The sequence below is a fragment of the Ammospiza caudacuta genome, chromosome 3 (genome assembly GCF_027887145.1).
Source record: "Ammospiza caudacuta isolate bAmmCau1 chromosome 3, bAmmCau1.pri, whole genome shotgun sequence".
NCBI classification, from domain to species: Eukaryota; Metazoa; Chordata; class Aves; order Passeriformes; family Passerellidae; genus Ammospiza; species Ammospiza caudacuta.
In genome coordinates, this window is record NC_080595.1 from 12,367,921 (window position 1) to 12,394,927 (window position 27,007).

The 27,007-nt window shown below is 42.5% G+C and overlaps 1 protein-coding gene across 1 annotated transcript in view; it reads left to right on the forward strand.

The window, feature by feature from the left end:
* The first annotated feature begins 21,258 nt into the window (after nucleotides 1-21,258).
* Nucleotides 21,259-27,007, forward strand: part of FBXO11 (F-box protein 11) — a 70,300-nt gene continuing 64,551 nt past the window's right edge. Inside the window, exon 1 of the mRNA XM_058802800.1 lies at nucleotides 21,259-21,617. Coding sequence (XP_058658783.1) covers nucleotides 21,506-21,617 — 112 coding nt within the window. The 5' untranslated portion in view covers nucleotides 21,259-21,505. The remainder of the gene's footprint in view (nucleotides 21,618-27,007) is intronic.

The following is a 27,007-nucleotide window of genomic DNA, read 5'->3' on the forward strand; positions in this document are numbered from 1 at the left end:
GGATTTAGAAATGAAGATGAAAGATTCAGAACTACCTTGTAGTTACTTTCTGCTCCCTCTGCCCTCTTATAAACTGGAAATATTATGACAAGAGGCACAGTGACCTCTGATGTACTGCACAGGAAGAAATGAGAAAGTTAATAGGGGAAGCACCAAATTAGACACCTGAAAGAACAGGATTAAAAGATGAATAAGAATATTATATCACTTGTCAGCATGGCATTACAGAGTCCAACTTCATCTTTTTTTCAGCTTTCATTAAGGAAATGAGTGGATGGGGCTGCTTCTTTCCCAGCCCTGCACAGCCTAGTGGAAAGGCAGGATACATTCACTCAGCAGCTGCATGCCAACAATGTGCACAAAAGAAATTATTCCATGGACTTGCACTGCACTTCTCTCCCCCATTTTAACTGGGCACAAGTGCTCCATGCAGCTCATTCTGGGAGTGGGACTGAGCTTCCCAGAGCTGCTCACAGGCACAGATGCTCCTGGTGCTCCCTTTATTAAACACGTACAGCAGGGGGATTTGTATCACCTGAGCTACCCACCTCCCTCTCTGGCTCTGCCCCACTCACCCTTCCCATGGCAGCTCAGAAGATCAGCCACAAGTTCCCACCACAGCTTTAGAGACACACAACTGAAAAATGTGGGTGCATTCTGCTCCTCATTTATGATCCAGCACCACCCAGGCTTCAGGTGTGCATCTGCCTGAAGCAAGATCAGAACTTAATAATACTACTTGTAGGTATTAAAGATGTCATTAGCCACCCAGGCTTATTCCTTTTGGACTCCCATTTGTTCCTGAATATCCACCAGCCATATACCAGAGCATTTCTTTCCATATGTGGTCTGTAGGAGGTAATGATCAAATACTATGATGATGAAAATGGTCTAAAAATATACAAAACCTAATCTAGTTTAGATTTGACTGAAATAAACATGGACAAGGATATGTTGGGAGATGATCCTTTTACTTGGAACTTTCACCTTAGTGTGGTAAGAACCAGATTTTTTTCTTTCCTGGTGTATTATAAATCTTGTGTTTTTCCCTAGGCAAAAAGATGTCTTGAGAACAGAGTAAGTGGGTGAAAAATATAAGAATTGGCAGACCGAAGTGTCTACATGGATGTTCTGCTTTTTATCAGCTTATTATATTTGATTTTGTGCTGGTTGTAAGCCTGGGAAAAACACATTTTATAAATTAAAAAATCAGAAAAAACCTAGCTATTGCAATATATCCTCACCTGTTATAGGCATGCTAAATCTTCTTAGAAATGGATTCTCACATTCTGAGTGGCTTCTAAGAAGATGAGTTTGACCTTTACAATAAATTTTAGTTATATAGAAGTTTGGAAGTAAGACACATTTAAGATTGAGATGTTCAGATATTGTAGTAGCTGGACTGACTGGCTCAATATCAGAAACCAGTAGGGTTTTCCTCTTTCTTTTCAGCTTGTACAGGTTTGTATTGCTCGGCACCTTGCATTAGAATTTAGCTGAAAATAAAGCTCAGTCAAAAACCCCTCTTAGCAGAGAGAATTCCAAATGGCTTGGAAGATGATTTGGTATTCAAGTACCTCCATTCCCACAAGCACTCCTTCCTAGAAATAAGAGACTGAGTTTTAAGTTAATTAAACATGAGACAAGATTCTAATTGGTTTGATTTTCCTTCAGAAGGCTTGATGTGCCCTTCACAATTTCTGGCACATGCCCCTAAGTAAGCAATATGTCACATCCCTGCTGCCATGCTGCCTCTGTGGGGCTGAACCAGCAAAGCTTTTACAAAGGGATGCTCAGCCCAGGCCACTGAATTCCTGTTCTACCTGTGTGATCCCACTGGATTTACCAAAGGCTGCTTCCTTAGATATCTGCTTAACCTGTCTCAAGTGACTCACTGGGAACATTTTTAGCATTTGCCTTAGGAAAAAAAAATGAAAAGAAGCAGAAGAGTGGAAGGAAAATAAAGAGATAAAAGGGAAAATAACTGTTCTGTGTTAGTTAATGTCTCAGAGCTTTATTTCATTTTTCATTTTGTCACTGTAAACCTCTCAAGTATTTAATTACTCATTTTTTTCTGGTTTTGTTATTTTTATAGGGACTGTGCAGATTGATCTGGAGGATTTCTATTTTGGATGCCATTAAGTAAGTATTATCTGTTCATTCTGACAGCTGATCTCTGACAAGAAATCTGCTGTTATCATTCCTCTGTCTTTTTCCTGGGTTCAGATGGAAACATTTCACTTGAAATATTCTCACTACAAATATAAGAATATTTCTTTACACCTGACATTATCTCATGTATAGTGGCTCTCTGAGAAAAATCCCAGGGTCTTTTTTAACATCTTTCTTACAGCCTAGACTTCAATAAAGATGAAATGTTTATCTGGGACACATCCATGCAACAGGAGAGTGCAGTTACAGTGCTGCAGCAAGGATGTTTAATGCCCACAGACGTGTCATGTCATGAAGATTGATTTAGTTTGGTTAAGGCATTTTATACTTCCTTTTTATGCGGGGATGTTCCTAAAAGAGTGTTCTGAACTTTGGGAACACCCTTATGTGCCATGTGATCCGAATTCATCCTCTCCCATATCACAACCTCTAATTTGCCTTTCCATACTTTCTATTTCTTCTGCTGAAAGTTTCAGAGGAAGAAAGAATCACAGCAAGCCTTGTTTCTTTGCTTCTTGTCAAGGCCACTGTCTCTCTTGGAATCAAAATGCCATAGTGGAAATCTTCAGCTCCTTTTCTTTTAGATTCAAGAATTTCTTTTAGATTCAAAAATGTGGGCATCCACATGTATTTATCCAAAGAAAAAACCCCTTTCCCCATTAAAGCATATTTCTTAATCTTCTGCAATGACACCAGGAAATTGTACCCTGCCCCTCACACCCTCCTGGCTTCTCCCCTGCTTCCAGCTGCAATTTGCAATTCCAGGGGCTCCAGAATTAGAGCCGCCCTCCTGCCCGTCTCCAGCCCTGTGCAGCAAGCCCTCCCCAGCAGGTCCCTGCTCACTGAAGGGTCACGTCCCTCCCAGGGCATTTTGGTACCTCCAGCTTCATCTTTGTCTGTCAGGGAGGACTTCAAAGCGCTGCTGGGGTCAGGGTTCAGATCCTTCTCTGGAAAAACAAAGGAAGGTTCTAACTGTAGCTTATGAGGAATGATGCAAAGCAGCTGATTGCATTTTGTCAAGGAGAAAGAGCTAAGCCCGGGCTACCCAATAAACAAATCAGTTAAAACCATTTGCAAGTCATATTAACTCCACATTCTTTCAGGGGGTATCCTGAAGGACTTTAGAGAGACATTTACAGAGGAGTTGTACCTACCACGAGACAAAGCATTGACTGAAATACTAAAAGACTACCAATGAAATTTAAGCAGTTCCATACTGGAGGGAATTTTCTTCCTTTTCTTGAAATGCAGAAATTTCAAAGTGCTAAAGTGCAAGCAAAGGCAACGGGAGCAGAATAGCATAAATCACTCCTTCAGGAATTCCAGACACAATCTATCATACAAGTAGGTACCCCTACTAAACTGCAGAAAAGAAAAATGTTGCAGAAAAGGAAGGGAAATGCATAAAACTAAATGCTAGCCATGTACACTTGTCCATTGTTGAGTTATAATTTATTCACCAGAAAAAAAATATTAATCTATAACCAATCTTGAAAATATGAGGAGAGCAGACCAAGTTTCCAGTTAACAACCAGACCACCCAATTGTTCCTTGTGCCTGGATGAGATTGAGCAAAGGGAGTATAAAATATCCTGAAGGATGCTGAGGTGTTTCAGGGGGTGTTTACCACTTAGCAGAATGGAAAGCAGCACAAGCAAAAAGGTTGGTGACACAAGCTGGACCTAAGACAGCTGGGAAGAAAGGTTGGTTTGGGTAAATTTCTCAGTGATCCTTCTGATGCCATATGCTTAGAAAAAACAAGTAAAGACAACCTGAGTTCCTTGGACAAAATCCCTTGCCTTAAAGCCAATTTGCTCTAATGACATTAAATCTTGTTTTGAAACTGATGAGGTTATACAGGGTGAGGGCCGACACGGGATCCCTGTCCAGGGAGATGCTTACAGCTCTCCAGAGGATGATCAGTAATAACACAAGAGCAGTTCTTACTCTCTAAACCTGACATCAGTAATGGCAAGCTATTTCCCTTCCCACACTCTGTTGCAGTTCCTTGTTTTTGTGTTGCTGATAACAGCTGCTCTGGGTGCAGCAGCCTGGAGACGTTCATCAGGCTCAGCCCCGTGTGCTGAGGGCTGCACACACACCCAATAAATGGAACTTGCAGCCTCCCCCTGCCCAGGAGCTCAACTTCAACAGCACAAAGCAACCAAATGGCAGCAGGAGACCAGAGAAATATGGGAAGGGAATCAGGCAAAGGTCACTCTTGGTGTCAGGAGGACAAGCAAAGCCAGGCTGGGCTGGCTGCAGCCTCTGGAGCCCTGGCTGATCTGCACTGGTGCCTCTTTCCCAGAGAGCTGACTCTGACCAGGCTGGCTCTTCCAAAACAGAACTCGCACAAATCCCCAGATTTCTTGCCCATCACTTGCATTTTGTGATGCAGATGTTCATTTGCCCCTCACAGCTGAGCCAGGTTACCCAAACAAGCTGATTGATTGTTTTTCCACGCTGATACTTGGGAAACCACTGCTGAGCCATCTGGGCCCATGGTGCCACTGAGCAGGACAGCTTTGGCTCTGTCTCTGATCCATCTCTTTCTCTGCTCTCTCCTGTTGCTACCTGGTCACTGACACAGGCAAAGCACTGCTGCTCCCAGCTCCAGCTGCAGGCAGCAATGCCCAGCAAGAGATCCAAAAGAATTTTGATACAGCCTGAACATCAGCCTCTGCTGGAAGGGAAGGGTCAGCAAAGCACTTTCCAGGACTGATTAAAATAAAAGCTCTGCTCAGCTGCAGGAGGGTGGGAAAAGGCAGCCAGGCTGACAGCTGGCACATCCTCACTGCAGAGGGATGGGGAGGTGGAGGTTTCTGTCAAGGGTAGGAACACAAATCCTTCTTGAAACCAGGGGTCGTAAAATCTGTAACAGTGAATTAGGAGAGAACAAACAGGTTTTGTGGTTTTTTTAATCCCTTTGAGAGAATTTCAGCTGTTTGTTGTGCATAAAATACACAGAAATAAACTTGGACAGCCTGGAAAAACTTAAAATAAATATATTTCAGGGAAGTGAAGTGCTACAATGTTTGTAATCCACCCCTCCTCTCCCCCTCCCGCTCCCAAAAAAAATACCAAAACAGAAAAATAATGAAATTTTAAGAGGAGTCAATTATATTTCTTTGGGGATTTTTTTTGGCATACTCCACTCACGTTTTCCAACTCCTCAACTGCAGACGCCAGAACTTACTTTTTTTTTTTTTTTTCTAGAAAGTGGTATTTGAACATTACTAAATTATAGCTGAAGTGGGAACCGACACAACACTAAATAAGAACACCAAGAGACACAAATGCCAATGCTGGTGATGCAGAAAACCACTAAGCCATTTCATCTGACTGAACAGCATCAGAAACAAAAGTCTTGGAATTGCTAACAAGTTAAATCACAAATTGTAGGGTTTGCCATTAAGCATGATATACCACAAGAAACTTTATCACAAACTATTAGAGCTGGCATTAATTTGTGCTTGGCTTCCACTCCATAAAGCCCAAGTGCACCCCTGAGAGGGGAAATCCTTGTGCCTGTGGAAAAGAACTGTGAACTTTGCCCTATGGCAAGTTTGTAAGAGGCTGACACAGGAAAAAAGAAGTGAGTGGAAAGGATCTGACTGGAAACACAATAGCAGACTTAAAAGGCTCTGATAAATGAAAAGTCATTCCGAGATTAGGGTCTCATTCAAAAAAATAACAAAGACATTTTCTGGTATGTGGCTCTGAAAATAGGTTCCATATGAAAATGCTTAGTAGAGCTTATCAATACTCTTCATTCTCAGCAGTCTCTGAATAAATGCAGCAATTTTAAAAACTAAAATGGCATTTTCAAAACATTCTGTAATTTAGACTCAGAAGCTACACAACTAATGCCTTTATTTTTCCAAACCAATAATGCAGTTTTAAAGATTTTGATCTTACAATTCCTTCACACTTTTTCCCCCTTCCATCTGCCTGATCTTGTCCTCACTTCTTGTAAAAACACTACCAGCCAGGAAAAAAGAAAACAACTTTCCTTGCCTGAAAACTGAACCAGCTTAGAATCAGTTGATTCAAATGTTTGAGAAGCTTTGTGGAAAATTTAGAGAAAGCATTGAGAAATGTTTATCATTTTTGTACAATCTCTAGTATCCAATGAATCTTTAAATCTCTGTTTGCAGGGTGTATGTAATATTCCAAACTCTGTAAAGGACTGCTGTGGACAGAATTTGTTTTTCTTTTCTGTTAAAAATCAAATCAAAACAAAACAAAACAAAAAAAACCAAAAACCCAAAACCAAACCAAACCAAAAAAAAAAACCCAAAAGCCAAACTGATGGAATTTTTAAAGCAAAAGTAAAGCAAATTTTGCTTTGCATCTGGAGCAAGTAGACGGTTCCTACCACCAAGCTAGCTGAGAATGGGAATTGTATTTGAAAATCCTATGAAGCAGAGAGGCATCATTCTGAAGAAATTTTTTTCCAAGATTTTACTGTAAAATTAAAAATGCTTTCTGGAAAATCAGATGACAAAAGAACTCTTACAAATGCTGCAATTCATCTTCTTGCTTTGTTTCAACTAACTAGACCGGATAACAACTTTCTTATATGTGATAACTCAGTGCAGATTGATAGCGTAAGTAAAATCTGAGATTCCATTTTTGTGTGGGTTTTGGAATAGATTTAGAATAATCTGTTGTTGGTAAGCTGCGTAACAATAACTTCTTTCTAGCAACATTTAAAAGAATTTTTAAAGCAAATTCAAGTTTTCTCAGGTTGTCTAACTTTTGCTCATGGTGCAGCATGTAATAATAATTAATTTAACAGCAGGAGTACACCAGGGGGAGAGGTAAAAATCCATTATTTCATTGATACACTAGATATCAAAGCAGTACAGAGGAATCGCATTTGAAAATCCTATGAAGCAGAGAGGCATCATTCTGAAGAAATTTGTTTCCAAGATTTTACTGTAAAATCAAAAATGCTTTCTGGAAAATCAGATGACAAAAGAACTCTTACAAATGCTGCAATTCATCTTCTTGCTTTGTTTCAACTAACTAGACCGGATAACAACTTTCTTATATGTGATAACTCAGTGCAGATTGATAGCGTAAGTAAAATCTGAGATTCCATTTTTGTGTGGGTTTTGGAATAGATTTAGAATAATCTGTTGTTGGTAAGCTGCGTAACAATAACTTCTTTCTAGCAACATTTAAAAGAATTTTTAAAGCAAATTCAAGTTTTCTCAGGTTGTCTAACTTTTGCTCATGGTGCAGCATGTAATAATAATTAATTTAACAGCAGGAGTACACCAGGGGGAGAGGTAAAAATCCATTATTTCATTGATACACTAGATATCAAAGCAGTACAGAGGAATCGCATTTGAAAATCCTATGAAGCAGAGAGGCATCATTCTGAAGAAATTTGTTTCCAAGATTTTACTGTAAAATCAAAAATGCTTTCTGGAAAATCAGATGACAAAAGAACTCTTACAAATGCTGCAATTCATCTTCTTGCTTTGTTTCAACTAACTAGACCGGATAACAACTTTCTTATATGTGATAACTCAGTGCAGATTGATAGCGTAAGTAAAATCTGAGATTCCATTTTTGTGTGGGTTTTGGAATAGATTTAGAATAATCTGTTGTTGGTAAGCTGCGTAACAATAACTTCTTTCTAGCAACATTTAAAAGAATTTTTAAAGCAAATTCAAGTTTTCTCAGGTTGTCTAACTTTTGCTCATGGTGCAGCATGTAATAATAATTAATTTAACAGCAGGAGTACACCAGGGGGAGAGGTAAAAATCCATTATTTCATTGATACACTAGATATCAAAGCAGTACAGAGGAATCGCATTTGAAAATCCTATGAAGCAGAGAGGCATCATTCTGAAGAAATTTGTTTCCAAGATTTTACTGTAAAATCAAAAATGCTTTCTGGAAAATCAGATGACAAAAGAACTCTTACAAATGCTGCAATTCATCTTCTTGCTTTGTTTCAACTAACTAGACCGGATAACAACTTTCTTATATGTGATAACTCAGTGCAGATTGATAGCGTAAGTAAAATCTGAGATTCCATTTTTGTGTGGGTTTTGGAATAGATTTAGAATAATCTGTTGTTGGTAAGCTGCGTAACAATAACTTCTTTCCAGCAACATTTAAAAGAATTTTTAAAGCAAATTAAAGTTTTGCTCAGGTTGTAAAGTAAGTAAGTAAAGTAAGTAAAGTAAGTAAGTAAAGTAAGTAAAGTAAGTAAGTAAAGTAAGCAAGTAAAGTAAGTAAGTAAAGTAATTAAAGCAAGTAAAGTAAGTAAGTAAAGTTAGTAAAGTAAGTAAGCAAAGTAAGTAAGTAAAGTAAGCAAGTAAAGTAAGTAAGTAAAGTAATTAAAGCAAGTAAAGTAAGTAAGCAAGTAAAGTAAGTAAAGTTAGTAAAGTAAGTAAGTAAAGTTAGTAAAGTAAGTAAAGTAAGTAAGTAAAGTAAGTAAGTAAAGTAAGCAAGTAAAGTTTTTTTTCTCAGGCTGTCTAACATTTGTTCATGGTGCAGCAGGTAATAACCATTCATTTACCAGCAGGAGCACACCAGGAGGAATTCACTCTGTTGCTACAGGGGATATTAAAGCGCACGGAGCTGGGCAGGGGCTCGGAGCTCCCGCGTTTCTCCAGGCGCGCACCGGGCAGCAGAGCAGCGCAGCGCTGGCACACGGGCGGTGCTGCCCCTGCAGCCTCCGCCAAGGAAACATCAGCCAGCAGCGATTTCGCTCTGGAAATCCAGGATTTGCTGCTGTCCAGCCCTGTGGCTGCCACGCTCCCTCCCCGAAGCGCGGGGAGCCGCTGCCAGCGCCACCTGGTGCCGCGGGAATGTCCCCAAGGAGCGACACCGACACCAGCCCGGGGCTCCTCCTCCCTGGGGACGGCTCCGTCCCACCGAACAGCGGGCCGAGGCTGCGGTGGGAGCGCTGGGTTCGGGTTAAATGCATCCTCTCTTGCAGTTTGAAGGGAAGAACACCCCCAACACAATTGCAAACACAGTCAAAACCTCCTTCTTAATCAGCCTAACCCCAATAACAATCTGCATCCACTCCGGGAACAGAAAGCCTCACCTCCTTCTGAGAATGAAAATTCATTATAAACTTCAAAATCCCCATCAGGCTAAAAATAGACTTCTAGTCCCTTACCTTCTTCCCCACTGCACTGTTCATATCACAATCTATCCTACAAGTTCCAATATATGGCCTCAGACCCCTACATTACAAAATTTTTCACCTACCTGCTATTCTTCCTAATCGCCATACTCATCCTAATCATTGCCAACAACCTATTTGTCCTCCTCATTGGCTGAGAGGGAGTTGGAATCATGTCCTTCCCATTAATCAGCTGATCAGTAGGAAGGACACCTAAACTAAACACCTTCGGAGTTTGCGCTTCTGTTAAGCACACAGTGTAGGAAATCTGGGAACCCAAACCTCCAAAAAGTCAACTCTGTGGCCATGACTCAAGTGAATAATCATGAGGCAACTGTGGGACTGCTTCCAGGAGAGGGAAAAGAAGCATATGTCTCCAAAAGTGCTTAGAGCAGTGCAATTCTGCCAATTCTGTCGTGCATCTCCTAGCTGCTGGTTGAGGACTCGGCTCTGGGAGTCAAGTGCTTCTATCTGAATCTGAATTCTAGCCTAAAAAGAAAAACAAACGTTTAGCTCTGTCAGATAAAAAAAGCTTGGGGAGGTATGAGAAATGTGAACCCCCAAAACTAGATACCACCACGAGTAATAAAGCAGTATATTTTCAAATTTTTGTGAATATCACTCAGAGACTGTGAGCATGGGTGCCTGGAGATGACAAAACTGAGCAAAATCTGGAATTTGCTCTTGGATGCAGCAGTTCCAGGAGAGACCACCACCCCCAAACTCCTCAGGCTTGCACTTCACCTTCTGCCCTTGCTGAACAACCCTGTGCAAGAGGCTGGAAAACAGCTCTGAATCACTTAGGGGAGGAAGGGGAAGAAGAGGGATACTGACAAATCTTATTTATTTTCACAGATCAAATATGGCAACGGTGGGTAATCACAATTGTATTAATTTACATAAATGGTAATTACAATGTACCTCCTTCACCAGAAAAACAGTCTAAATACAGATACAGCCACAAAACCACCATGTACTGTCTTACTCCTCTTTGTGCTTTTATTAAAAATTATAAACCAAAACACAAACCTAATTTATGGCTTGTTTCTTTTCATTTCCAAAATGATCCCAGGTTTTCTGCAAGAGTAGAATGAAGCAACCTGAAGTAGCAAATGTTCTCTCTTTGTTGTCTGAAATTGGGCAGCTCATACGGTTGTGTGATGCTACAGGAAACTTATTTTACAGTTCTTCTCTTGTGGTTTTCACCCTTATGTGATATTTCTTTCTTGTTTTTGCTTGCTGTTCAGGCCATCTTGTATCTTCTAGCAGGAAGTCAGAGTAGCATCTCAACTGCATCTTCAAACAAGACTTTTGCAAGCTGATGCTCACAAGGGGCTCTGTTTAGAGGTTTGTTCCTGTGGGGAGGCAGGCAGCTCCTCCTGGTTCCCTCTGAAAGCATCTCTTCCCTGCAATTTCCATCTGCACTGGCTTCTGCTTTAACCACTAAGGTCAAGTCTGTGTGGTTTTCCCACTCTGCCTGTTGCATTAGCGGCACTCTGAAAGTGAGACTTGCACTGGATGGGAAGTGTTTGGTGAATTTTTAAATACCCTTATTGATTTCACATTAATTTTCTTTATGAACCAGGGAAAGCTCTTATGCGAGGGTATAACAGCCAAGAAATATTTGACAAGTTGTTTAAAATCTATTGCCTGGAAGAAGCCTGATAGATCAATTAATTTATTTCCCTGCTATTTCAGTATATCCTTTAAACATATTTTCACTGATTGTTATTATCCATCTTGAAGTATACAGCACAAAAGCAATCATATATTACCTGCAGCAGAGGTGGCTGCCTCCTGGATCTCTGCCACAAGAGATATGGATATTTTGCCCGAAGCTGTTTTTTTCCTTGCCTTCAATGAAACATGATTAGAACATAATGATTTTGCCCAGACCACACCAGCTCTATGGCTTATGTTTTAGGGCATCAAACCTGTAAAAAGGGCAGATGCTTTTATATATGCAAACTCCTCTACCTGTTACATCAGTTTATTTCACATTCCACCAGTGCTCCTTTGGATACAGATTATTGATTGCTCCCTAGTGAATAACTTTTTAGTCATTCTTTGGCCTCAGAAAATTACCTTTGAATGTTTTATGCAAGAGTATTCATTATGAACAATTAATGTACTGAAAATGTCAGCACCTCAAGCAGGCATTTTATAAAAGATGAGTAAATTTATGGTAATGCATCATTCAAACTTCCTGCACTTTTCATTCTTTTAAAATTTATGTCTTACATGGTAGTTCAATAGCTTGTAACAATTTGATGACCTGAACAGAATTATGTCAAAAATGTCTGTGTATTTTAGAAAAATTTTAGAAATTAAGATTTTTCTTTTTGCTACCACTATTTTTAGGTATGTCACAGCTTTATAGTAATTCGAAGTATTTGCTTTATGACAGCTCTTCACATGCTTTTTAATCAGAAGTGAAAAAAACTAGGTTCAGAGGAAGCTTCAGTCTACACAGATCCATTCATAGAAAGTGAGGAAAGTCTTTTGTATCAACTGGAGGGTGGAAGGACTACTTGTACCCATTTATATTGATATTTGTTAGGCTTTATAATGTAGAACACCCTGAATTTAAACCTCTTAAACTTTTCCCTTTGACATGTGGAACGACCTCAGATTGTTTCACTTATAGTAAGCTTTAAGCCTTGAAAACGATGCATGTTTCACATCACTGTCCAAATGCTCTAAGAAAGATTTTAAAGGTACTGCCAGCTAATTACCCAAATCCAGGGGCAGCAGATTTTAGTCTAATTTCCAGCACCACTTGGAGTAACAGTCTCAGAGCAGCTGTTTGCAGTGCTGGGAGGGAGAGGTCACTCCAGGTGATGAGGGCAGCACGCACCCCTCTCCTGAGTCACAGCACCATGCCCAGCAGAGCGTGAGCACAGCAGCTCAGGGGCTGGTTCCTCCTCGGCAAGGACAAAGCTCCCCCCAAAACCAAAAGAACATTCAGCTCTGAGCTTTGCAAGTATCAGCTTCCTGCTCTGATTTACACAGTCACGGTGCCAGTGCCATCTTTGTACCTTCGTGAGGGACAGGTACAAGAAACCTTGGGTTTATGAAAGGAAGTTTTGGGTTTTGAGCTTTATTCATCTTTTAGCTGACAGAGGTAATTGTTAAGTTTAATACTGAGTCAGTACTGAAGTACTTTGGATTTTAGACAAAAGTCATCAGTTGCAGAAAGATTAGGAATAAATACAATGCCAGATGACTCTCACTCATACACTACAATAAGGGAAATATTGTTGGAATAGGGTCTGTATTTCAATTCAATTATACTTGGCAGCTCAATTAGAATTGCTCACTATAATACAGATATTTCCTCTGTCAGTGTACTGTAGTAATGGATATTCTTCCCTTTTTATCTCACATATGAGTGATGAACAGGATGTTTCTAATTAAAACCAACGCCAAACATTCCATTCCCCAATCTTCACCTTTTTATGTTCCTTCACTGACTGCTCTTCCACACCTTCAAAAATTGACTCATAGATTGGACTGCCACCTCCTTTTTCCACACCTCACAGGCTGAGTATGGAAACCCTGCACACACACACCACACCAGAGTGTGGTGCAACAGAACCAGTCACCTTTCAAGATGCTCACGCAGGCTGTGGAAATTCTGGGATTGTGAGAGCTGGACCTCCCTTTTCCACCCAAACGTGTTCAGAGCTATGCAAAATTGCAGCACTGAGCAGCCACAGCCCAATACTGCCCAACACTGACTACTGCACCTAATGTCATGTTGGAACAAAGTACAGAGAGAGAAAATTAGATTTGATGCTTTTACTTCTCCTCAGTTGGTTTCTGCCTCCCTAAAAGAAAAAAAAAAAAGTAAAATGCCTGACTGCATTTTTGAACAACTATTAATTACTCCATACCCAAAGTGGTTAAATAAAAAAATGCCATCTACAGATGTAAATCTGAAAAAAACCCAACTTGCATCAAAATATGCCTGGTTTTGCCAAGCAGCTTACAAGACAAAGTCATCCATTTAATCACACACAGTAATAAGATGACCAGTTTGATAAAAACAAAGACAAGGATCAGCTATTAAGAAATGAAGATTACAAAACAAACAATAAAGGTTAAGCATTTATAAACTTCTAGAGTAACAGCTTCTCTACTGATGTTGAACGTGAACTTAGAATGACAGCCAGTAATCTGTTTCCATAAAACAACATAGAGACATCACTTCCCTTTATCCAATTTCTAAAAGGAAGATTCTCTATAATATTACATTAGCCTTACTCAAGTTTTCTTTCTCATCTTAGCTGAAAATATATGATAATCTTGATTTCTCATTTTTCTTTTGATTTGCTGTGTAAGAAACATAAAAACTTAAGCAACAAGATTTAAGACTCAGGAACTCAGTGACTCAGTAAATCTGAGTTTGTATTATTGGACACAGCCAAGTGGAGGAAAACCAGATTTTATTTAACATATTTAAATCAGTTGTTCTGTAAGCTGCCCTTACAGTGAATGTACATTTACATATACTATATAAATTTTGTTAAAGCCTAGATCACACTCCTGCTCATCACCAAGAGTTGGTGGAGAGGATTTTACAGTGCCATTGATCTCATTTATAAACACATGCTTCTGAATGGATGATCTATCCTCTGTGTCTGCTTATCTGCATAAAATAAGATAATGATATGAACCTGACACATTAGGGATTCACCACAGAAACAGGGTCATTGGGGAATCAAAATGATCACAACCAAGCCTTTGGTGAGATAAAGATGGGATAGGAAAACCTTCTAGATCTGGAATAACCTAAGATGACAACTGAGTAGACTCAAAAAAGGATACCTGCATCATGCTACCCTTGAAATCTATTATATTTTGCCAGCTGTCCCTAGGAAACATATTCTGCTGTTGATTAGCTGACCCTGCTGAGGTGTAGGAATGTGTACATGGAAAATGGAGGATAAACAGAAGCAAACATATCATCACCATGTGGATAACTGCACAAACCACGCAGCACTGGAGAAAGTCACCTATGGGTACTGGCCTGTAAGACATTTCTTGCCAATTTATCTGTCATGTGCCCTCAGCAGCAAAGTCCAAAGCTCCTTGAAGGCAACAACAAACATCACCACCACGTGGCAACAGAGAGAAATGAACTGCTTAAAGTCATTGCACAGGTTAAAGTCTCTGTTCTCTCTGTGCTCCCGAGTTGGTGATCCCCGGAGTGTGCTGCCTCCTGCCTGGATGCACTGCTCAAGCACAGAGCAGAACGTGGGGCTCCAGCAGCAGCCCAGACAGCTCCTACAGCAGCACAGCCATGGCTCAGAGCATTCCAATAAAACAGATCCGGTTAGGAATGACTTTCCCAGGCCCAGGGAAATACTAAAGGCATGCTTCCAATCTGTCTGCAAGCTTCCTTCATGGAAGGGCCATCCTTTCCCACCACTTTTCTGCACTACCATTGCACAGGTCTGTAAAACAGCTGTGCCTTAGCTGGATTAGTTTGCAGTCATTTTCCCTCCTCGACCTGCCTAACTGTGCTGCTGCAGAAATGCTGGTGGACAGAACAGGGTACAGGGTAGGGGCAGCAAAAATGTGACTGTAAAGATCAGGACTGCTTCTTCAGGGCAACAGCAATTTGGACTCCGACTGCCAAAGACTCTTCAGGGCAACCAAAAAACCTTTTATGATTAAATATCTCTTGGTCATAAGAATTAATTAGACCTTAACCCCAATCAATAGATAGGGCACAACCAAGAGGTCCACTTAAGCCAGCAAGATGGAGAAAAAGGACCTAATTTCATCTTTTCTACCTGCTCCAACCAGAGGAGCAAGCTGGCAGGACACGTGTACACAATATGCTACACACTTTTTTTTCTGGCTAGGTCCAATCTTTATATACTGAGAGAACTCTAATGGTAGGAAAGGATACAGCTTTGGAGCAGGACATTTAAAATGGCATCTGTCTACCAGGCAGCAAAGTGAAAAACTGTAATCTCTCTCTTTTTACCATGAAGAACTTGTTCCCACCAGCTAACAACGCCAGTCGCTGTTGGAGTTAAAGCTGTCAGTACCAATAAAACCCACACCCAGCTGCTCTCCAGATTTGAAGTGAAGGCAGTTGTATTCACGTGCTGATGCTGAGACCACTTCTGTCTTCCTGCCTTCAGGACTGAAACAGCATCCATTCCCACTGCTGACCCCTTTCTGTATGGAGATACCAAATCCCATTCAAGCACCCCACCTCTGGATGCTCTACAATGCTGCCAACTGTTTGACACATTGAAAATGAAGACTGGGAATCCTTATCCTCATTTTGTATTTAGCTGTTGCCAACAAAGGTGAAGCAAAATGTCCCCAACTGCTCCTGCCCCTCTAGGCCTGTGATAGAGCAGCTTCAGGAAACTTAAGGACTTTGTAAAAATGAGGAGCTCAGAATCCCACTGAGATATTTCTTGGGAAGAACCACCCCCTAAACCAGCAAAAAATTTCATAAAGAAGCCATTCTTTTCCTTTCCTATGTCTAAATCTGAAGCCAGGCCCTCATATTACTCCAGTCTCCTGGTATTAAATGATTGATTTTTCCAGTTGGGAGTATTAGATGTACTTCTTGTAAACACTTCTCATTTGGGACCTGACTCAATTCATTATGTTGAAAGATCTCTTCAGGCTGCATCCTCTCCAAGGCAATATCCTCTCCACACCAGCCTTATTTGGGGGGCAGAAAACCCCAGCTCTAAAGACAGAACTCATCATATGGTCACACTGCTGATGCAATGTGCAAACAAAAGTAGGCTCCAAGGAATAAAAACCAAGTGAAGCCCATACTTGATCTCTGTGCATGCATGTCTGAAAATGAACAGTGAGAAGCAAACCTTGAGTGAATGAGACCCACCAAGTCAAAATAATACATCATCACCCATAAAATTATGTGATTTATCCCAAATATATTTTAATTAATTTTAAAAATCAAGCCTTGTATCAGGCTTGCCTTGTATTCAGACTATGTGAAGCATCTAAACTCAGTACAATCCAGAGGACCAAGTTTGGGGGTTTCATTGCATACTGTCAGGAAAAATGGGCTGAAAATATAGTATGGATACTTGAAACAGCTCCATACTCCCACTCCCTCTCCCTCCCTGAACATACAAAAAAATCCAGAAGGCAGCTGTGTAGATATTTATCTAGCCATGAAAATTCTACCAAGACAGCTAATAATGCTTTAAAACTCAGACACAACCCCTCCAGGACTTTATTTAGAAGTTACTTTTATTTAAAAAAAAAAATAATGAGAACTGAAGTACCACTCATGCTTCCAGAGAGCTTTTGTTAGTGCAGAATTAGAATTAACATGTTAGATAAACATGTTGCAACAGTCATGTGAGCTTATAGGAAACAACACACATTCCCCACCCTGAGGTCTTTATTTTTAGTGCAGAAACCAGGTTGGTATAGCAACAGAAAACATCCCAGCCACAGACATTCACCCAGAAGGCAGCCCAGGAAGGTCAGCTAACATCAAGCTGGATTTCAGGAGACAAGGATTCCAGGTAAAAGAAGGAGAGATTTAAGAGTCTTTTTCTGCAAGAGTGGGAAGATTCTAGATGCAAGAGATGGGTTGTAAAACACAATTAAGAGAAACTGAGGGTCAGAGACATTGCAACAAAATGACACTGGAATTTTTGAGCTGCACAGCAAGCACGTTCAACCAGTTCTAGGTATCCTGAGCTATTTCTGCAAGGCCCACATCTCCCAATCTTGGGAGAAACAACCCTCTAAGTTTAAAGAGCTACAAGTCAGAAATTCACACTGGGTCAGTCCCTAATCTTCAATGCAGTATTTTTAGTCTGGGGACATATTAGCAGCACATGAGATGGTTCAAAATAATAGACAAAATTGTTATCCTTCTGAAGCAGTAACATGACACCATGGAGAAAGCCTTAGGTAAGGACTCCTGTACTCTGGGCTCTGTTCATAGCCCTGTTAAAGCTCTTGGACAAGGAATTTCTACCCTTTCTGCTTCACTTTCATCCATACAGAGAGGGAGAGACATGTGGCTCCTTTGCAAAACCACCTGAATCGATTAAAAAGTACAATAAAAAAAACTAACTCCTTGTATTTCTTGTTCAAATCCAAAAGCTGCAGGTAAAGGCTCTGTGGTGGGCTTTGTATAATTAATTATAACCATGTTCTCAAAATATTTCTTGTTCTCTCACATCTATTAGGAAGCAAAAGCTAGGGAGAATACTCTCCATTTGTACTTAATTAAAAGTCACCAATTAAGTTGGAAGGGCTAGTTTTTTTTTTTTTCAACTTTCAAAATTTTTGTTTCTGAATAATTTTGAAGTAGAGCTTTAGGCCATCATACACAAGTTGAAGGCTGTCCTTACTAACATTTTGTGAACCCCTTAGAAGTAATTCACAGATCACAGATTCATTGACATCTGTTATCCTAGATTTGTTTTGATCAACTGTTAAAGCAATACCCACATCTTCAGGGTGAGGATGGGTCATGACAACTTAAATGAATCTGTCCCATAAAAAGCATTTCTAATAAGCTCTGAAGCAAGGCTTTTCAGGTTGATAGTAGACATATACATTAAATAGAGTAAAATAGTGGTGATTCCTACAGATCACCTCAATCAGCCTTGTTGATTTACCGCTTTGCACTGTCCCATAGTAATTGCCCAATCCTGCTTATTCTGTGACCCCACCACCTCTAACCTCACAGCAATACTCTGAGATTATAGAAAAGAAACAGTGATTCACTATCTTGATATTTAAGTTGTTTTAACTGTTTTCACTTTAGAGAAAGTCAGCAGACTCAAAGTGGCTCTTCTGTCCCTGCACATCACCCTCATAAACGGGAATCCCCTCCATGACAACCTGCACTAGATCCCTCTGTGAAGCTGCCTCATCTCCAACTATTTTACGCTAACACATAATTAACAAGTTACTGTTATCACTAAGCACTCTGTGGCATCTCTTCCTTCATGCAGGAAGGAAGGTGATCTCCTCAAAGCAGCAGCCAACTCTTCAAGAAACAGAGAACCAGTTATCATTAACATTTAAATACACACTCATTTGAAGTTCAGTGCAGCTCAGAAGATGGTCTGAATATGATGAGCTAGCACTTGACAGCTCTGTCCAAATTGCTTATGCTATAAATGCTCCAAGCAAGCTCCTCACCCGGGTCTTGCACCTTTCTGTTCATAATGTGAGGCTATTCAGGGGTCACCAAAAGGTGACTTGTGGCCAACATAACCAGCCCAGCAAGCATTTCTATTGTCGACAATTATGCAAAAAGATCACTGTACAGTTTAGCTCCACTTCCCCTTCCCTCTCTTCCCAATTTAAATAAAGAAAAAGCTGTCTTGACAAAGGCAAAATTATCTTGCCAGTATAAATCACACCCACATTCAGGAATGGCTTATTAGCACATCATGCAGGTTGGCTTAAAGCACCTCCACAGTGGTCAACACAATGGAGCCCAAATTATTAATTTGGGCTTTCAGTGCCATTTCCATCACAGAATGGTGCTTTCCTTCTCAGAGGCTTTCCAGCAGCAAGGGAGACACAGGATGGCTAAGGAGAGCATTTTGAAGACTGACAAACAAACCTGAAATTATGGCCAAGTCCCAGACAGGATACATTTAACAGCTATGAGAACAGATACAGAGATTTAGTCAATAATGTTCTGATGAGTTTTCAGGCTTTCTACTGTTTGGCCTTCTAAAGTACAGCCAAAAATGTCAGACAAGAGCACTGCCAGTATTTCTTCACTCCATGCCTTGTAAGCAAACACTGAATACTTAAAGAAATCACTTTTTCTGCACCAGTAATTTATTAAGTCACTGAATCAAGTCTGTATAATTCAGCATGAGGTTTTTATTGTATCAACTCAGAGCATTTATCCTAAACTTCTGCATAACTTCTATAGATTGCCCTCAATGTATTCTGGTTGTCAGGGAGAGTACACCTTGGACCTTAAGGAGCTAATTACAGAAAGTGTTTTTGTAGGCCAAGAGACCATTCAGCTTCAAACTAGTGCAAGACTTCTAAAGGAAGTTTAGAGTTTGCTTCAATTAAATAAAGTTTTATTCTAGTATCAGAACCTTTAGATTCTTGAAGGCTCTCTGAAAATCAGCTGGTCATCCATCCTTGAACAAGCTCTCAACTATTCAGAGTACTAAAAATTTAGAGTATACCTCCATTGAGCAATTGCAGGTAATCTTGTGACACCAAGAATTCATTTGCTTGGGGAAGAGAGCACAACTAGAACAGCTGAACAGAAATTGATTCAATCAGTTGAAACACTCTAGTTTAAAATTAGAAGTTTCCAGTGAGGGGAAAAAATCCCCTAACCATGACACAGTAAGTTCAGCACAATACCTGGGTATGATTATTCTTCCCATTCAAGAGTTAAAGCAGAGTTTCACAATGCCACTACCAAAAATAAAAATACTTTATTGATATTTACATATAATTATGTAGCTCTACAGAATGTTCAATGCAGCAGCCTAGTAATCACTATGACAGAAACTGGTCCCAAACAGATTGATGTTTATATTCCTTTTCCCTACAAAGTTCTTTTCACAGGAGCTTAACTTCATTATCTCTTCCCCTAATATCAAGGAAGTTGGCAAGAATTATTTCTCTTGGACATGGAAAAACATCCTCTCCAGAAACATCCTCATGTTTCTCCAGTCATTCTTTAGGGCAACAAAATGTTAACTCTAAAAGGTGCTCCTTAATAACTACTGAGATTTCTCACACATTTATATTTGGTCTAATGTGAACTGAGAATTAGAATTTCACTGTCATTTCCTTTGGAATCACAAGTGTAAGTGTTTTTAAAGCTTTTTTCTTTTTAAAAGCTTTCATTTCCTTTAGCTATATTATACCTTCATTTGTCAGCTTGAAACAAGCTCCTACCTAATGTGTTTTTAATCACCATCATTTATTTACATTTTATACCAGATAACACTCTTGCTTTTCAGGCATAGACAAGGGCCCTGGTTCCAGAAGCTCCCAGAGCTCCGTTTAAGTAGGACTCCACACAAACCCACCTTCACAACATTAGAAGCAGATTCCTGAGTAACCCCACAAAGAGATGATCTCTTCCTACTGCCTGGGTTATGCCGTCCATTTTATTAAGTGACTCCTGAAAAGGAAAAAGACCACAGCTAGCTTAGTTTACTTTTTTTTCCCTGTTCTGAGGCCATCAGTGAGCACCAACACGACAAATATAAAATAAAGGAGGAAAAGCCTCATACACTTGTCTGAAACCCAAACTAAAGAGCGTTATCGTAGTATTGGGAAAAGACAGCACAAACAAGAGCGGGCACGCCGGCCAAGGAATATAGAGAAATCCAGAAGGGAAAGAAAGGTTAACAAGCAGCCAGGAAACCGAGACGAGCCGGCACCCACAGCACGGCTAATCCCAGCCCAGGCAGGGTTACCAAGGCGCACGGCACCACAAGGCACCGTCGCCAGACGCCCGCCCTCTCTCCTTCTCTACACACGGCATGAGCGGAGCCTGCTAGACCCCTCCGCTGCCCGTGTGCTGCCGGTGGATTCCGGGCCGCCCTGGGCCCGGCTCCCGCGCCGGATCCTCACGGGCGCCGCCGCGGCCACAGACGGGCCCGGGCGCCGCCATTGCCGCCCCACACGCGCGGCCCCGGCCTTTTATAGGCACCGCGCCGCCCCACCCCGCGCCGCGCCGCCCATCCGCCCCTCCCCAAGCCGCGCACCGATAGTACGGCAGCGCCCATTGGCCGCGCCGGCGCCGGCCGTTTGTGTGGGGCGCGCCGATTGGCCGAGCGCGGCCGCCCAACGGCCGCCCGCTCGCGAGCGCGTCCCTGGCGGTGTCAATGGCTCCTCCTGCCACGGAGCAGCGACGGGCCTGAGCCGGGCAGGACCGCGGGATCGCCGGGGGCCGGGACGGGGGGGGCGCGGCGCCATCGTCCCCCACAGCAGCGCTGAGAGAACCGGCGGCTCCTTCGCCTTCGAGCGAGCCGGCAGCGGCGGCGGGACCCGCGCCCGGAGATTTCCCCCCCGCCCTTCCCTGCTGCCCGCGCCTGCGAGGCGGCCGCCCCGGGGCTCCCTCCGAGCGCCCCCGTCCCCGCCGAGGCACCGGTTGCCGGAGGATTCCCCCCCTCCCCTCCCGCCGCCCACACGAGCCGGCAAATGAACTCGGTCCGAGCCGCCAACAGGAGACCCAGGCGAGTGTCCAGGCCGCGCCCGGTGCAGCAGCAGCAGCAGGAGAGGAACAACGCCGCCGCCGCCGCCGGGGATCGGGGTAAGCCGGGCTCGGGGCCCGCCCTGCGCGGGGACCGGCAGGAAAAGCCCAGGCTGCTTCACCCTTGGCTCCCGCTCAGGCCGCGCTTTGTTTGGCTCGGGCTCTGCCCCGGCTCGGGGGGAGGCGGGGGCTCGGCCCCTTCCCGGGCCGGGGAGGGGGGAGCGGATCGCCCGCGGCCCCTCGGGACAGGACACCCCCCCCGAGCCCCCGCCCCGTCCCCGGGGACGGCGAGCGGGCGAGCCGCCCTCTCCCCCCGGGAACACCGGAGCCTCCCCGCGGGGAGCGGCGGGCCTGGCCCCGAGGGCCGCGGGGGGAAGAGCGCCCGGGGGGCTGCGGGGCGGGGGGAGGCGACGGCGTCGGGCCGCTCTCGGCGGCACCTTCCCCGAAATGGTGTCCGGGGGCGGCGGCCCCGGGTCTGGCCGAGGCTCCGCCGGGCCGGGCCCGCTGCGCCGCGCCTGCTGCGCAGTTCGGGCTCCGGCTCCAGCGCCGGCGGGGGGGCCGCGGCCCATCGGCCATTGATCCCCCCCGGCCACGCCGCCCCCGAGCGGAGCGGGGGCTCGGGCCGCCGCAGCCCGGCCCTGCCCGGCCGGGGCCTAGCGAGAAAATGTTGACAATTGGCAGCTAGCGGGGGAAAGCACCATTGTGTGAGGGCATGAGGAAGCGGCGAGGTGGGATTGGCCCCTCATGGAGCCCGGAGCGGGCTGCGGGGGGGCTCGGGGGTGGCGGCCCCTCGGGCCTGGCGCTGTCGCCCCAGTGGTGGCTCTGGGGGTGCCGCTGTGCCTGTGCTCCGAATGTGCAGGGCTGCTGGTGGCTGGGCTTTTTTTTTTGCCTTTTTTTTTTTTTTTTTTTTTTGAAGGCGAGATGGGGGTGGGATTGGAGGAGACATTTTGCATGTCTTATCTGGTGGATTGGATTTTAATTTTTTATGCATTATCTGTCACAACTCCGGCATGATAAAGAAGACTGATCCGTGGTGCGGTCTTAGGTGTACAAATGCCTTTTTAAAATTAAAAAAAAAGAAAAAAAGCTTCATTGTCAGCTGAATGTCTTTTGTTTGAATATCTAGGATATCGCGTTGAGAACAAGGTGTTTTAACTACGGAGATGCGTCGCGATAAATATTTTAGTGCATTTTCTGCAATCAGAACATTTTAAGTAAATGAAGTAAAGAAAATTTAATCTAAGGAAGTATTTTTAATTCTCCATTCCTCTCCCTCCCCTCCCTCCCCTTCCTTCCCCCGCCCCCCCTCGCACACATTGGTCAGAGCAAAGAATGTTACCCAGACCAGATTGCTGTGTATATAACCAGAGGATGTGATGTCTTATGCCCAATTATGGGTCTTGTGTAAACCTTCCAAAATCTTCAGTAATTATATGATTTAAATGACTTCTCTGGTATACTGACCTTTAAAAGAAAAACAACAACACAGAAAATAAAGCAAAACAACAACACAGAAAATAAAGCAAAACAACAACAAAAAAAAGAATTTCCTCTCAAAGACATGCACTGAAGGTTTTCATCGTCAATCTTCCATATGCAGAATATAGGCATTTTTTCAACCCCATGGCTTACTTTGCCTTTTAAACAGATGAAAATACAACTTATAAAAGGCATCCGGAATGATGTGCTTATGGATTAAATGCAGTGATTATTCAGTTTTACATTGGACTGCCACTGTTCATATGTTACTAATTTGGTAAAGATACAGGCAGAAACTTTCTCCATTAAAATGTGAGGCTGCAGTGTATTTGTATTGCTCTGACATTTCTGGAACTCTGGACTCACCTATTTTTTTTTTTTTTCCACATTGTTCTTCTGGTTCACATGGTTGACCACTCAGTGGTGATGAAATTATAACAAAATCAAATTCCATGGCTTGTGGAAATTACCGTTCCATGTGGATCACTGCTAGCTTTTGCCTTGCATTTTTGAAGGTCAGTTGTGCTAGGTCTCACTTGGCTAAAAATGTATCAACAGCATTAAGGTTTTTTGTCATTAGTGTTTCATCTGCATTTGGGGGTGTCTCTAGTGCAGTTTCTGTTCTATCTCAGGATTTGCAAGGTCTGATCCACCATATCTGGAAGGTAATTTCAGTTTTACCTGTGACTTTGATGGCTTTGTGCAGGGCTATTGCAGTAAAGGCTGATGAATAATGCTACTAAATTAAAAGCCAATATGCTGGGGTTAGACTGTGCCATGCAAATCAGTGTTGACTTTTTTCACCTTTATTCCCAAGCAATGTAGGTCATCCTAAAAAAGGCTGTACAAAAGAATCAGTATAAATTATTAGGAAAGGGTTTCTATTGAATTCAGATTTAAATTTGTTAATAAAACCCTCTTACTGGATACTGTGAGTGCAGCTGTGACTGAACAAAAATGATTTTTTGTTACTGTTAATTTCTTTCCTCCTTCATATTACAGCTCTGTGCTTATAGGCACAGATATCATGGGACAGAGTTGATAATACAGCTCACAGTTAATCTTTGGAACTTCTTGTTTCATATCATTAAATTGCTTAGTAAAACATGTACTAGGTCTTGAGCTTTATTTATTATTTAATGCTGTGTAAGTAGACAGTGTTTTACAACTGAGTAACAGCTGTTACATGTTCACTGCTGGGTTAAAATCAAGTTATGATGCCTATTGTTAATAAATAGACCACTGAGAAAAAATACTTTTCTAAAAATCCTTCCTCAAAGGCTCCTTATAAGAATTTAAAAATCATACAAAGCTGTTCTTTATACTGAAGTAATTTTCATTTTATGTGTGTAGTAGGAACAAATCTAATGAATATATAACCATGCTGTCTATAATATACATTGATGAACAATACCTGTGTCCCTGTGTTCTGATTAGTGGGGAAGGGAGATCATAAATAGTTGCAGATAAAAATGTTTTCTCCCCCAGACTCCCTGTGTTGTTCAGCCAAGATAAGATGTCATCAGGATACACTTCCCAAGATGTTTTGCCTTATGCTCTGCTGTTCACACCTCCCTCCATCTAAGTTAGCCACTCTGGCTGCACCATGGCACTTCTGTTCTGCCTTCTCCCTCCTGATCTCTCCCCAGTCACCAGTGGGGTTACCAGTGGTTTATTCAGTGGTTTTGCTGTTCTGCATGAATGATACAGAATAGATGTGCCCTTTTATTTTCTTTAGGACAAAGGTCTACCCAAAAGGAAATCTGCACTCGGTAATGTTTATGATTAAATATTCCCATGTTTGCTTATAGTGCTGTTTTTTTCTTCCTTGATTGCATAGGTTTGGCTAGTTTTGCTAGGAAGAAGACAAGGTTATACAGTTATTTTAAAAGACCAAAAGATCTTGTCCAGAATGCAGCTGAAATTGTCAACCTCAGAGCTATCATATGAATATTTTTTTCTTGTTTCTGTTCTTCTCAAAATAATAACTCCATTAGTGCATATGTGCCTGTGTAAGACCAGCACATCATTGGCTGCAGTGCTAATGAGGTTCTGAGCTGCATGTCCAGAATTAAGTGCTCTTAGGCTGGGCTCCTGTGTGCTGATAAGTCCCCAGCTGCATCTGCCACGGTGCTGCTGTTCCTGCTGCCGGCGTCCATGTGACACGGCAGGGGCTGGCTCTGGGCTGCCTGCACCAAATGCCAACTGCCTTTTTTTTTTCCCAGGTTGATTTTTGGCACGAGTGCTGCTACAGGGAAGGGATAACACTGAACGCCTGTGGGTGTGGTGGGACTGTGGCAGCTCCATTTTAGATCGGGTTAAGTTGGGTCAATACTTTTGGAGCTGAGGCGAATTTAATACGTGCGTGCTGTAAACCTACCTTGCAAGTTTGCTTCCCCTCCTAGCCCCAATCTATTTTGCAGTGAAAACAAGATAGATACACCCATACAGTCTGTGTGTCACTCTGCAACTTCTGAACTTGTTAGCTCATTTAAACCGAAGTTGACAAAGGGGTGTGAAGTTAAGTTTTGTGGCTGGGCAGAGGACGAAGACAATGAGGGAAAGACATTTATAACTCACCCTCTTCCTACCCATGCCAAGAAGCAGCAACCAGCTGGCCTGTCAGCACACAAGGTAATTGAATTAGTCATTTGTCTTATAGGGGACGCGAGGGCTTGACGGACTGGGAAAAAGAGTGGGTCAGGCTGTGTAAGACAGACATGTAGAAACTAAACTCCAGTAGAGTTCTTGCTCACAACGTTTGAATTTTGTAATGTTGAGATAAATATCTTAGGAAAGGTAAGGAGTCTTTATTTGGCTCTGTTTCAAGTGTGTGTGTGAAAGCACGTGCATTATTATATATGATTTTTTTTTTAGTATGTGCTAAAGGCTTATTTGGTGAGTGCAGGGCAGTAACAGTAACTGAATTAAATTATTCTTATTCTGAAGCAAGTGCACAGACTTGCATCAAAGCATCTAAATGGGTTTCAGTTTTTGTAGGGTCATCCCTTAAGGCAAGAAGTCAAGTCAGGCATCAGTTGCTCCACATGGAAAGAAATCTAGTTAAGGCTTTTCTCTTATTTCTTGAAAGTGAGTCATGGGCTGGGAAAAGATATGGAAATAAAATTCTTGGTTTTGCAATGAAAAGTTTCCGAAGTCTACCTTACAGATAAAAGTTTGGAGCCTATAAACTTGGTTCTTCAAGTACAATTTCTGTTTCCCAAAGCCTCATTCTGAATTAGGAGTACAAAGGAGTATCTGTATACCTTTGTTGTCCTTCATATAGGACAAGTGCCTAAACCTATGCTAAAGCTTTCTATTTCAGTTGGAGAGATCAAAATCAAGTGTATTTGTTCTTGGCATACACAGTAGTGTTCATTGCCTATAGTCATGGTATATTTTAGTCAATCTATTAACATTAACATCAGTTATAGTTTCCCAGAAATATCAAATCTTTTTTTACTTTCTGTGTGACAAAAACTTGGAGCCCAGTGGTTTAAGAGATAATGAAGCCTCCTCCATGGGTCTGTTTTATTTATCTTTGTGCTTTGGGGGAAGGTTATGCTCTGTGCCCCCCTCCTTGCTCTGGTGCTTCCTGGGACAGTCACAGCTGCAGAGTAGACCAAAGCTTGCAGTGTATGTCAGGCTTTTACTGCAGGTGTGCAGGCATGAAGCATCTCATTTGTTGAGCATAAATAAACATTCCATGCACTGGATGTGAGGCTTTGATGCATATGCAGGGAAGTGGAGGCCTGGGAAGGCTGTGTCAGGCCAGCAGCTGCCTGGGAGGGTCAGGCTGGCAGCCTGCTTCCATGGCAGCTCCCTCAGCAGCGTGTGAGCCCCGTGTGCCTCGCCAGTGCTGAATGTGCAGAGCCACTGCTGGGCTGGGTGTTGGCTCAGCACACTGAGCACACACACACACACACACACACACACACACACACACACAGGGGTGTCCCAGGGCTGCCACT